Genomic DNA, 12,939 nt, shown 5'->3' with positions numbered 1-12,939 from the left:
TTTAATAATAATGAGTAATAATAATAATAATTTAATAATTATTTATTAGAAATAAACTTTATCAAGAAATTTATTTTTGCTTTATCAAGAAACAGTAAAAACTAGAATGACACTCGGTAGATGCATACCTCCGCCAGGCTGAACAGTTTACATTTTGTATCCCATAGATCTGGATCCGGATCTTCACCAAAATCGAATCGGCTTGTTCTTGTCGCCTAACCATCTCATCCATCAAATTTTATCATATTCTGTCCACAACCTTTTGAGATATCCTGTTCACAAACAGACAGACAGGGGTGTAAACATAACCTCCATCCACCTTCGGTGGCGGAGGTAATAAAAAGAACCAAAAAAGGCGAATAAAAATGTCATTAACTATTGAGGAATGATAAATAATCAGAACAAAAAACCTGTTAACGCTCCAAGGTCAGCAGTCAAATTATTATTTTTCTTCAAGGGGAACACAAACGCTCAGACCACCTTGTCGCTAATCTATGCTTTGCTTTACCCTACAAAATTTTCCGATTTATAAAGTAGGTAATTTTGCAATTAAAATATGAAATCTTCTTCTTCATCACGACTAGACATGACGTCACATAGTGAAGGAGTTCGCCACTTCCATATTGTCCATTGGGGAAAGGGAGTGGGGGGAGGAGGGTAACATCAAGGAATGATTGAACTCAAACGGTGAATAATTTTCGAATTTCTACAAATATGCCTCGTTGATGTGTCCCTGGTGGTTGTAGTAACACAAACTGAGATCGTTTCATGCTACACCAATGGCCCAAAGACCCTAAGTTTGCCAGAAATTGGACGAGGTTTGTCCGAAATACCCGAGTGTGGTTCGGGCCTACAAAATATTCGGTTTTTGTTCAGATTTTTGTTAAAGAGAACTGTTATGAAACAACAGATATGGATAGATATTGCATTGTAGAGATGGAATGTTTTCCACCACGATTGAGAGAGGATGCCATCCATACGATTAAGTGTACGAAACCAGCCATCACACCAATTTGTAACACCATCTCTGCCGAGCTACCAGCATATGGACACGAGCGATTTGAGCGGTGAATCAAACACCTGTGTTGACCTGTTGGTGACTGATCTCACCTCGCCACCACCGCTCCTTCCTCCCTCCACTGGGTCAGGACATCGACACAGCACGGACATGAAACAACCGTCACACAAAACTGCAACACCCATCTCTGCTGAGCTACCAGCATATTGACATGGATGATTCGAGTGGTGAATCGAACACCTGCGTTGGTCTGCCGGCGACCTATTTCACCTCGCTAGATGTGCTGGCTAACATCGCCGCCATCTTGCCCTACGCATCTGAATAGCTCAAGAACCTAGAAGCCATTGTCTCGGGTGCCATCATGTCAATTCCCATAAATTACCACCCAAGGAAGATTCAAATTCAGTACGATCAACATTCAAAAAAGGGAGAGAATGAGGGTTTGTGTGTGCGTGTGCGTGACGTCATTTTCATGAACACCATCTTCATCTGAATCACTCGGACAAGGCTCAAACCGATACGGCTCTACAATTCCCCCGAAATTGTTTCCATCACTAATTTTGTCTCCAATAGTTTCCTTAAAATCCCACTGATCAGTTTCAACATCCTCAGAATCTTGAGAGTTGCTAATTATGGTGGAATCGGTATCGGAATCCGAGCTCGACATGCACTGTTTCTCTATGTTAAACCGCCATTTGGACCAAGGTGAGATCATTACGTGACATCACTGGCAAAATCAGAAATCAACACTCAAAGGGCTATTTTCGACACTTTCTGATAGGCAAAAAATTTCCCAAAAAAACCCTTCAAATTAGACAGTGATTAATTATTTTCAATGGTTTTCAGAAAGAAAAAAAATTGCGTTTGGGTTCCCCTTTAAGCACCGGGACTGGCCCAGAGATATGCGCATTCGCCTCTGAGCTGTCGCTACCCTGGCATTGAATCCTGCCTCAGCTATAAACTGTTATCCCAGTGTTTCAGATGTGCGGCGAGGCATCGATGTGTGTGATGTGTGTGCCGTCCCTCGGATGGACGTTCATCCAGAGGACCTGCCTGCTATCACTGGCCATTGGTCATTAACCTGCGCACTAGGGTGGTCCACAAACATATGTAATATTTAATACTATTAAAACTCCATGCTCCACAAGGCTGCCCTTGTTCCTGTTCCTATGTTTATAAAGATCATATGAACCAAATATGAGGTCAATTGGAACTTATTTAGAGGTTGCTCAACAAATAACATTTTTAATTTATCCTGTTTTTTTCAGATGGCAGAAACTCGCAGCTCTTCCACAGTTTGGTTGCTGGGCAAGTCTGAAAAGGAAATAATATGTGGGGGACGACCAACCAAAGGACACATATTGCAGAAAATGGTGTACCATCACATACAAGAACACCATACAGTTCGTGAAAGTGCCAACCTTAGTGTACAAGCTGTGTGTGCATACTGGGAGAAAGCACGAATTCCAGTGCAGAGAGGAGATTCCTGTGTGTGCCAACTTTTGAAGTTGTTTGATGCCTACAAACTGGTAAAGGAAAATAGAACCAAGACATTCGAAAACTATAGAGTGAAGGAGCAGATGTTCAAAGATGATCTTCAATCCCTCTTCGATATCTCTTCGTCAAAGCATTCACTAGACACCTCTGGTATTTGTCAGAACACCTTGCTGCATTAGCTCTTTTTGATAGCCGGGTGGATGATGAGACAAAGGCAAAGATGGTGAAGAACTTCAAGCGGGCTCCAAAGCCAAACAATCTTCATAGGATAGATGCTAAAGCCTTCAGGCTTTCTGACTCAGTGGACACCTACAGTCCTACATCACATGTCGATCTCTTGAATTATTTGGTGTTGTCATCTCAGAGTCTGACAAAGAAGTATCACTGAGTTTTCTCGAAAAGGATCCACACCTCTGGAACACAGACAACTCATACCAAGAGCTTGAGAAGAAGATACGCAGCATGAAGGTTATCAATGACTGTGCTGATTGAGGTGTTGCTCTCATCCAAACTTTCCATGACACTCTGACCAAGAATGAAGAGCAGAAGCAATTTGTGTTGAGAGTTGTGAAACTTCATCGTGAAAACTTTCCAGTGTCAACCAAAGCCATCTTGTCAAAGAAGTAGGCAATGTTTTGAAACACAAGTTTCTGAAAACAATGTTACGTAAAAATCATTCAAATTATGTGTATTCTGATGTTTACTTTGTTTTAATTGTTCTGATAGATATTTTATATTTTCTGATGGATGATTTATTTTTTACGATAAATGATTTATTGTCAAATTAATAGATGAATGTTTAACCAACTGTTTTGTTTTTAATCTTAATTTGACTATATGAATGAACATTGAACAATGAACAATGAACAATTGAACATACATGTACATTGTACAATGGTACATTGGGCATAATTATTTATTAGTTTACAAACAAACAACAACAATAACAATAATAAATAATTTGAGTAATTGAAAATAGACAATTATGTATGAATTGATATTATTATGATGATAAAAATTCTGTATCTAATTATTCATTAAAATTTGTCAACATTTTGAGCAACCTCTAAGTATTGTCCAATCAAGCTCAAATTTTCACCACAAACTACTTTCTTCAATAGGAATAGGGGCAGGCTTGTGGAGAAATGAAAATCCAATCTTCAAATCTTTGGACCACCCTACCGCGCACGCGAAGCGAAAAGCGAGGTTAAGCAATTGGTTCGCTTATGTTTGTCTATCTGTTCTCAAACGTCAGTTTATGATCGAGGAACAACTTAATTTCAAATGAATGTTATATTTTGAACATAAATCGGAACATGAATCGAAAAATGAACGTGTAATTTGTCCCGATCTCGCATGCACAGAGGAGTAATTTGTTTGCATCTTTCTGCCTGCCTGGCAGTCACACAAATTTGAAAATCATTCCAAACAGGAAACTTATTGTTTTTAAAGACGTCATAATGGACACAAACACAAGGCACAATGGACTAATGGAACATGTTGAATAAGATGGTGTAAAAGACGGTGAATCAACGGCGGTATACTTCAGATTTCCTTTTTCTAAAACCTTTAAAATTTTATTTTATTTCAATTTAATTATACTAGGGCATGCCCGTACTATATCTATATCTAAAATTATATCCCCCCCTCTATTTACATGAAATGGTTTGGTCCATGAAATGTTTTGGTCCATTCGCAACGCCAAAGCGAACGGCGAACGCTTTACATGAAATGGTTTGGTCCATGAAATGTTTTGGTCCATTCGCAACGCCAAAGCGAACGGCGAACGGCTTGCGAGTACAGTGACAATCCCCCCGGGGTTTTAATTAGTTTTAAAACATCGTTTAACGCCAACATAGCGCCAACATAGTTTGCCGACGGGAAATAAATGAATACGCTCTCAAATGTGCCATCCGAGGCAGAGTGTGTTCGCCACGTTCGGCACACGCGATAGCTCGCTGCTCTCTGATTGGTTGAATCGTTTTTTGGACATAGCTCGGTAAGTAATTGTCCGATTAATATGAAATCTTGAAAAGGCACATCCTCGGGTCCCCAGCAATATACCTGGCAAGTTTAAAGTATATCGGACCCGTGGTTGTCGAGAAACAGCGGTCACAGACAAACAAACAAACACACAGAGATTACTGGAATTATAGATAGACTAGGGCATGCCCGTACTATATATAAGCTAGGACGTGCCCGTACGTGGGTGCCCGTTCCTTGCCAAAAAAAAAAAAAAAAAAATTTTGTGTAGGGGTGTGTGTGTGTAAACATCCTAGGGCGTGCCCGTACGTGGGTGCAAAAAAACATGCGTGCAAACAACAACAACAAAAAAAAACTTTGAAACCACGTGGCAGTAACGACCACAGAACCCCCCCCCCTCTATTTACATGAATGGTTTGGTCCATTCGCAACGACCACAGAACCCCCCCCTCTATTTACATGCAATGGTTTGGTCCATTCGCAACGCCAAAGCGAACGGCGAACGGCTAAATCGCCATAGCTCGGTAAGTACTTGTCCGATTAATTTCAAACCTTGAAAAGGCACATCCTCGGGTCCCCAGCAATATACCTGGCAAGTTTAAAGTATATCGGACCCGTGGTTGTCGAGAAACAGCGGTCACAGACAAACAAACAAACACACAGAGATTACTGGAATTATAGATAGACTAGGGCATTGCCCGTACTATATCTATATCTAAAATTATATCCCCCCCCTCTATTTACATGAAATGGTTTGGTCCAAAGCGAACGGCTTGCGAGTACGGTGACAATCCCCCCCCTCTATTTACATGCAATGGTTTGGTCCAAAGCGAACGGCTTCCGGAGTTTGGTAAAGAAATCGCCATCGCGTGCACAAACGCGCAGGAAAGCGAATGAATCGCAAATTCGGTTTTATTAGTTTTAAAACATAGTTTAACGCCAACATAGTTTGCAAACGTGAAATAAATGAATACGCTCTCAAATGTGCCATCCGAGGCAGAGTGTGTCCTCCACGTTCGGCACACGCGATCGTTCGCTGCTCTCTGATTGGTTGAATCGTTTTTTGGACATAGCTCGGTAAGTAATTGTCCGATTAATATGAAACCTTGAAAAGGCACATCCTCGGGTCCCCAGCAATATACCTGGCAAGTTAAAAGTATATCGGACCCGTGGTTGTCGAGAAACAGCGGTCACAGACAAACAAACGTACAGACGTACAAACGTACAGAGATTACTGGAATTATAGATAGACTAGGGCATTGCCCGTACTATATCTATATCTAAAATTATATCCCCCCCCTCTATTTACATGAAATGGTTTGGTCCAAAGCGAACGGCTTGCGAGTACGGTGACAATCCCCCCCCTCTATTTACATGCAATGGTTTGGTCCAAAGCGAACGGCTTCCGGAGTTTGGTAAAGAAATCGCCATCGCGTGCACAAACGCGCAGGAAAGCGAATGAATCGCAAATTCGGTTTTATTAGTTTTAAAACATAGTTTAACGCCAACATAGTTTGCAAACGTGAAATAAATGAATACGCTCTCAAATGTGCCATCCGAGGCAGAGTGTGTCCTCCACGTTCGGCACACGCGATCGTTCGCTGCTCTCTGATTGGTTGAATCGTTTTTTGGACATAGCTCGGTAAGTAATTGTCCGATTAATATGAAACCTTGAAAAGGCACATCCTCGGGTCCCCAGCAATATACCTGGCAAGTTAAAAGTATATCGGACCCGTGGTTGTCGAGAAACAGCGGTCACAGACAAACAGACGTACAGACGTACAAACGTACAGAGATTACTGGAATTATAGATAGATATACTAACACTGCAGAACACGTACTTCCTTTTTAACATTTTCAAACACCTTTCCGTTTAGCAGTACCTGGCAAACATATTACGGCATTTTACGTCCATCAGCCTGGTGTTGGCTCAGCTGTTAGGGTGCCGGCTTGGGATCCTAGGATCCTGGGTTTGAATCCGGGTCGATCACTGAATTAACGCCAGGAGTGTTGACAGCCTGTCATCCTTCCGAGGTTGGCAAATTGGTAAATTGAGTACCAGCTCACTGGTAATTCCCTGTGTGTCACAAGAGGCGACTAACAGGGTTGGTGGCAGGAAGGGCACCCGGCCATAAAACATTGCTTCAAAAAGGAGACCACGGTGCCCGAAAAAGGCTGACCCCTGCTCTGTGGGGGAAAATGGCCTCTAAAGGTGGTTCTTCTATTTTATGTCATCATGACCAATAGCTTCGTGGTTAGGGTGCCGGCTTGGGATCCTAGGATCCTGGGTTTGAATCCCGGTCAATCACTGAATTAACGCCAGGGGCGTTGACTCAGCCTGTCATCCTTCCGAGGTCGGCAAATTGAGTACCAGTTCACTGGTAATTCCCTGTGTGTCGCAAGGGGCGACTAACAGGGTTGGCGGCAGGAAGGGCATCTGGCCATAAAACATTGCTTCAAAAAGGGGCCATGGTGCCCAAAAAAGGCCAACCCCTGCTCTGCGGGGGAAAATGGCCTCTAAAGGTGTTTTTTTTTTGTTTTGTTTTTTACGACCAATCAAAATTTGCGGGTCGTAGATTCCACCCATGTCATTGTTTCGACAACGCGTCGTAAGGTGTTCTATGAACTCTCTAGTTGGTGGATGATAAAGATCCCATGGTGTCCTTTACAAAGAACAGGTGAGTTATAACTGGCATCCTGGAACAATTTAGGAATTCCTGCCTGGACTGTGGGTAGCACATGATCCTCTTGGAGGTGCCTTGGCCCAGCAAGTTACACTCCTTGCTATCTCCGAGTGTACCGTAGTTATGGTCCTGGCAGCAGTTCCTCCACGATAAACACAAATTCATGAACATGCATTTGAGCCAATCACAAGAATGTCCACCTCCAACTCCTCCACTTCCTTCCTTTGATTTTGGTCGACGATGGTTAATGATATGATTAATGATTTGAACAGTACTTGCTTTTGTAGGTGATTCTTGTGATCGTGTCACGGTTCAGCAAACGCTTGAGAAACAAGTTGGGCCTTTCGGAGATCTGTAATGGAAGCACAAGAACGGATAATGGGACATATGCCTGTTATGCATGCAAAGGGATTAGGGAAGTTAATTGAGAAAAATTAATTGGAGTAAAATAAGGGAAGGGAAATGGATTGGGCAGGTAAAATCGTTAAACGACGCTTTGCAGACTGCCAAAATGGCTTCTTCAATGAATTCACCAACAACATTCATTGACATGACTTGGTAAATAATTAATGATTCTCGTAAATTGTTGACTTTGGAGGCCATTTTTACCATCATGGGTTCATCAGCCATTGGCCGATCAACAATAGAGTAAACATTGTGGGAAATTGATTGAGGCTCTCAATCTAAAACAAGAGGTCAGGACTGTGTCACGGAATGCATCATGGGCCTTTGACACTGTCTGGCGTCCGACTCTGTGTCACTCAATGCATCATGGGCCTTTGACACTGTCTGGTGTCCGACTCCGTGTCACTCAATGCATCATGGGCCTTTGACACTGTCTGGCGTCTGACTCTGTGTCACTCAATGCATCATGGGCCTTTGACACTGTCTGGTGTGCGACTCTGTGTCACTCAATGCATCATGGGCCTTTGACACTGTCTGGCATCCCACTTTGTGTCACTCAATGCATCATGGGCCTTTGACACTGTCTGGCATCTCTCTATGTCTCTCTATGTCTCTCTCAATGTCTCTCTCAACGTCTCTCTATATGTCTCTCTATATGTCTCTCTCTATGTCTCTCTCTATGTCTCTCTCCATATCTCTCTATATCTCTCTATGTCTCTCTATGTCTCTCTATGTCTCTCTCCATATCTCTCTATATCTCTCTGTGTCTCTCTATGTCTCTCTATGTCTCTCTATGTCTCTCTATGTCGCTCTATGTCTCTCTATATCTCTCTATATCTCTCTACATCTCTCTAGGTCTCTCTAAGTCTTTCTATGTCTCTCTCCATATCTCTCTATATCTCTCTACGTCTCTCCATGTCTCTCTATATCTCTCTATGTCTCTCTCTACGTCTCTCTATGTCTGTCTCTATATCTCCCTCTATATCTCTCCATGTCCCTCTATATCTCTCTCTGTTGCTCTATATCTCTCTATATCTCTCTATATCTCTCTATATCTCTCTATGTCCCTCTATATCTCTCCATGTCCCTCTATATCTCTCCATGTCTCTCTATGTCTCTCTATGTCCCTCTACATCTCTCTATATCTTTCTGTCTCTCTCTACATCTCTCTATGTCCCTCTACATCTCTCTGTCTCTCTCTACATCTCTCTATGTCTCTATATCTCTCTATATCTCCCTATATCTCTCTACATCTCTCTGTCTCTCTCTACATCTCTCTATGTCCCTCTACATCTCTCGGTCTCTCTCTACATCTCTCTATATCTCTCTATATCTCTCTATGTCTCTCATTATCTCTCTACATCTCTCTGTCTCTCTCTACATCTCTCTATGTCCCCCTACATCTCTCTGTCTCTCTCTACATCTCTCTATGTCCCCCTACATCTCTCTGTCTCTCTCTACATCTCTCTCTGTCCCTTTACATCTCTCTGTCTCTCTCAATATCTCTCTATAATCTCTCTATGTCTCTCTATATCTCTCTATGTCCCTCTATATCTCTCTATGTCTCTCTAAAGCTCTCTATGTCTCTATCTCTGTCTCTCTCTGTCTATCTCTACATCTCTCTATGTCTCTATATCTCTCTATATCTCTCTATATCTCTCTATATCTCTCTACATCTCTCGCTACATCTCTCTATGTCCCTCTACATCTCTCTGTCTCTCTCTACATCTCTCTATGTCTCTCTATGTCTCTCTATGTCTCTCTATATCTCTCGACATCTCTCTGTCTCTCTCTATATCTCTCTACATCTCTCTATATCTCTCGACATCTCTCTGTCTCTCTCTACATCTCTCTATGTCCCTTTACATCTTTCTGTCTCTCTCAATATCTCTCTATGTCCCTTTACATCTCTCTGTCTCTCTCAATATCTCTCTATAATCTCTCTATGTCTCTCTATATCTCTCTATATCTCTCTATGTCTCTCTATGTCCCTCTATATCTCTCTATATCTCTCTATGTCTCTCTATATCTATCTATGTCTCTATCTCTCTCTGTCTATGTCTACATCTCTCTATGTCTCTCTCTATGTCTCTATCTATGTCTCTATCTCTGTCTCTCTCTGTCTATCTCTACATCTCTCTATGTCTCTCTCTATATCTCTCTCTGTATCTCTATCTATCCTCAAATCGCAGACTCACTTGAAACTCTTTTGTCGTCTTACTTCCCAAGCTTTGTCAGCCCTCCACCTATCTCCATCTCCTCCAGCACATCAGTGTTCTTCCAGTACTGTATCCCTCTCCTCGTCAACTTCCAAAATCCAGGCTTACAGCTCACCTTGTTTATTACTTGCGAAGTCGAAGATTTTTCAAGTATATTGGTTGGTTGCATTTCTTATTCTGTCTGTCTGTCTGTCTGTTTGTCACCGGCCTACAGGTCACAATTCTAAATCGATCGTCACGAAACTTCTCCAAGTTGTAGAGGTCGTCACAACTGAGAAGCCTATTGATTTTGAGGTCATAGGTCAAAGGTCATCTGGAGGTCGAATTTCTAAAATCGCCATTTTAAATCCGACTTACTTAAAAATTGAACAGCATTTGTATAGTGTCACTAAATTGGGAAACCAACTATTTTTGGGGTCAAAAGGTCAAAGGTTAACTCAAGGTCAAACTTCCAAAATCATCAATTTTCATCTGAAAAACCATCAATTTTCATCCGATTGACTTGAAAATTGAACAGCATTTGCATATCGAGTCACTAAATAGGGAAACATACTATATGTGAGGTCAAAAGGTCAAAGGTCAACTCAAGGTCAAACTTTCAAAATCATCAATTTTCATCCGATTGACTTGAGAATTGAACAGCATTTGCATATCGAGTCACTAAGTAGGGAAACATACTATATTTGAGGTCAAAAGGTCAAAGGTCAACTCGAGGTCAAACTTTAAAAATGATCAATTTTCATCCGATTGACTTGAAACTTTAACAGCATTTACATAGCGCCTCATTGAATTGGGAAACCAACTATTTTTTTTTAGGACAAATGGTCAAAGGTCAACTAAAGGTGAAACTTCAAAAATTATTAATTAATTAATTATTATTATTATTATTATTATTATTTTTTTTTTTAGTTTTTTTTAAATTTTATTTCGCTCCATGTCTTTTTTCTCTCCATCTCTTTGTCTATTTTATTTCTCCATTTCTCTCCAAAAATGTTGTTATTAAATAAAGTTTTTTTTTTTTTTTGTATACGATACAGAGTTAAGGCTCGTGTAAGAGCTAGAAAACCTCCCTCTTTCATTCCTCTTTTCTCTCACTGTGGAACTAGTGCGGTACTTCATCAAGGTTATGTTCTTTAAACAGTGAGAAAGGTGCATCCACATTTCATCAAGTTATTTTCCAGTCAAGACCCCCAGACCTGCACGTTCCGACCACACCCCTTTTTAGCAGAGTAACCCCAAATTGTGAGACGATCGGCGTGGAAACGACGACCGAGGGGATGAAATGGCTTGGAATTATTGAGAATGATAGAAAAGTCTTGGATGGTCTGACCTTAACGAAAATAGAGATGATGATGAGGCCACTGGGATTGTGGGATGCCTCCGTCACATTGTTGTAGAGTTCCTGGTTGTAGTGGATCAACTGAAGCTGTTTGAAAGAGTGGAAAGGTGTTGGGGGTTGGGGGGAGTCACAGGTACGGGGTGGGGGGCAGAGAGGAGACAAAATATGTCAAATGGTGAATTTAAAATGCAGACATGTCAGGTGTTCGTCATTCAGTGTTATTGTTCCTCTTTTTCTTGTTTCACTCCTCGAGGAGCTATTCTTAGGTCATCGCCAGAGGTGGAAGCGCTGCGAGGTACACGTGCCTCCTTGACATTTGAACAGGTGCGAGTCGGAGCCTCCGCACAGCTGCCGCACGCTCTCTTGGCACACAGACACATGTGCGTGTTTTGATTCGCGGATCATTCGAATCATCGAGGAATAGAAACTGTTTGCATTGTTTAATAGACGTGAGAAAAACGCCGCCATTTTGTGACTGTCGGGATTCTAAACAGCTCCGTGAATTCATTGCATGTATTAGAGTTTAGCAGTGTGTGTGTGTGTGTGTGTGTGTGTGTGTGTGTGTGTGTGTGTTTATGTGTGTGTGTGTTTGTTTGTGTGTGTGTGTTTATGTATGTGTGTGTGTGTGTGTGTGTTTATGTGTGTATGTGTGTGTGTATGTGTGTGTGTGTGTGTGTGTGTATGTGTGTGTTTATGTGTGTGTGTGTGTGTGGGCATGTGTTTGTGTGTGTATTTATATGTGTGTATGTGTGCCTGTGTGTTTATGTGTGTGTATGTGTGTGTTTATGTGTGTGTATGTGTGTGTTTATGTGTGTGTATGTGTGTGTTTATGTGTGTGCGTGTGTGTATGTGTGTGTATGTGTGTATGTTGTGTGTGTGTATGTGTGTGTTTATGTATGCGTGTGTGTGTTTGTGTGTGTGTTTGTGTGTATGTTATGTGTGTGTGTGTGTGTGTGTGTGTTTGTGTGTATGTTATGTGTGTGTGTGTGTGTGTGTGTTTGTGTGTGTATGTATGTGTTTGTGTGTGTATGTGTATGTGTATTTGTGTGAGTGTGTATGTCTGAGTGTGTGTGAGTGAGTGTGTGTATGTGTGTGTGTGTGTGTGTGTATGTGTATGTGTGTGTGTGTGTATTTATGTGTGTGTATGTGTGCGTGTGTATGTGTTTTTGTGTGTGTGTGTGTGTGTGTGTGTGTGTGTGTATGTGTTTGTGTGTGTATGTATGTGTTTTTTGTGTGAGTGTGTATGTCTGAGTGTGTGTGAGTGACTGTGTGAGTGAGTGTGTGCATGTGTGTGTGTGCGTGTATGTGTGTGTGCATGTTTGTGTGTATGTGTGTGTATTTATGTGTGTGTGTGTGTATTTATGTGTGTGTGTGTGTGTGTGTGTGTATGTGTGCGCGTGTGCAGGGAGGCCAGGAACGTTATTGATGTGTGTGCGTGTGTGTTGTATGTAAGCACACGAGGGATTATATGGAATGTATTTACTCTCTATTCCAATAATCACACAAATCAAAGAGCGTTTCTTGCAGAAAAATAAACAAGCGTGGAAAGGCAAGATTGTAAAACAAGGATAAGAAAACAAGGAAGATGTTAAAGAAATAGATTTAGCCACCAACAGGTGACAAAACAAACACAGAAAAATGTGACAGAAACAAATGAAGGGAGAGACAATAACATCGGCAGTGTTTGCTTGAAATGGGTCATCGGATATGAGTCGATATAACATCACAGTTATAACAGAATTATTACCAATGATGTTCTTGCAATATTTTGTGTACGTAAACAATATATCAGGG

At 41.5% G+C, this 12,939-nt stretch overlaps 1 protein-coding gene across 1 annotated transcript in view; it reads right to left on the bottom strand.

Annotated features, from left to right (window-relative positions):
* CA10 (carbonic anhydrase 10 (inactive)) overlaps positions 1-12,939 on the bottom strand; it is a 484,303-nt gene that overhangs the window by 42,670 nt on the left and 428,694 nt on the right. Inside the window, exons 5-6 of the mRNA XM_068117755.2 lie at positions 11,137-11,232; positions 7,462-7,534 (exon numbers count right to left, since the gene is read on the bottom strand). Of these exons, the coding sequence (XP_067973856.2) occupies positions 7,462-7,534; positions 11,137-11,232 (169 nt within the window). The remainder of the gene's footprint in view (positions 1-7,461; positions 7,535-11,136; positions 11,233-12,939) is intronic.

The sequence above is a fragment of the Myxine glutinosa genome, chromosome 5 (assembly GCF_964187855.1).
Source record: "Myxine glutinosa chromosome 5, kmMyxGlut1.1, whole genome shotgun sequence".
Classification (NCBI taxonomy): Eukaryota; Metazoa; Chordata; class Myxini; order Myxiniformes; family Myxinidae; genus Myxine; species Myxine glutinosa.
This window is presented reverse-complemented; position numbering and strand designations above follow the sequence as displayed.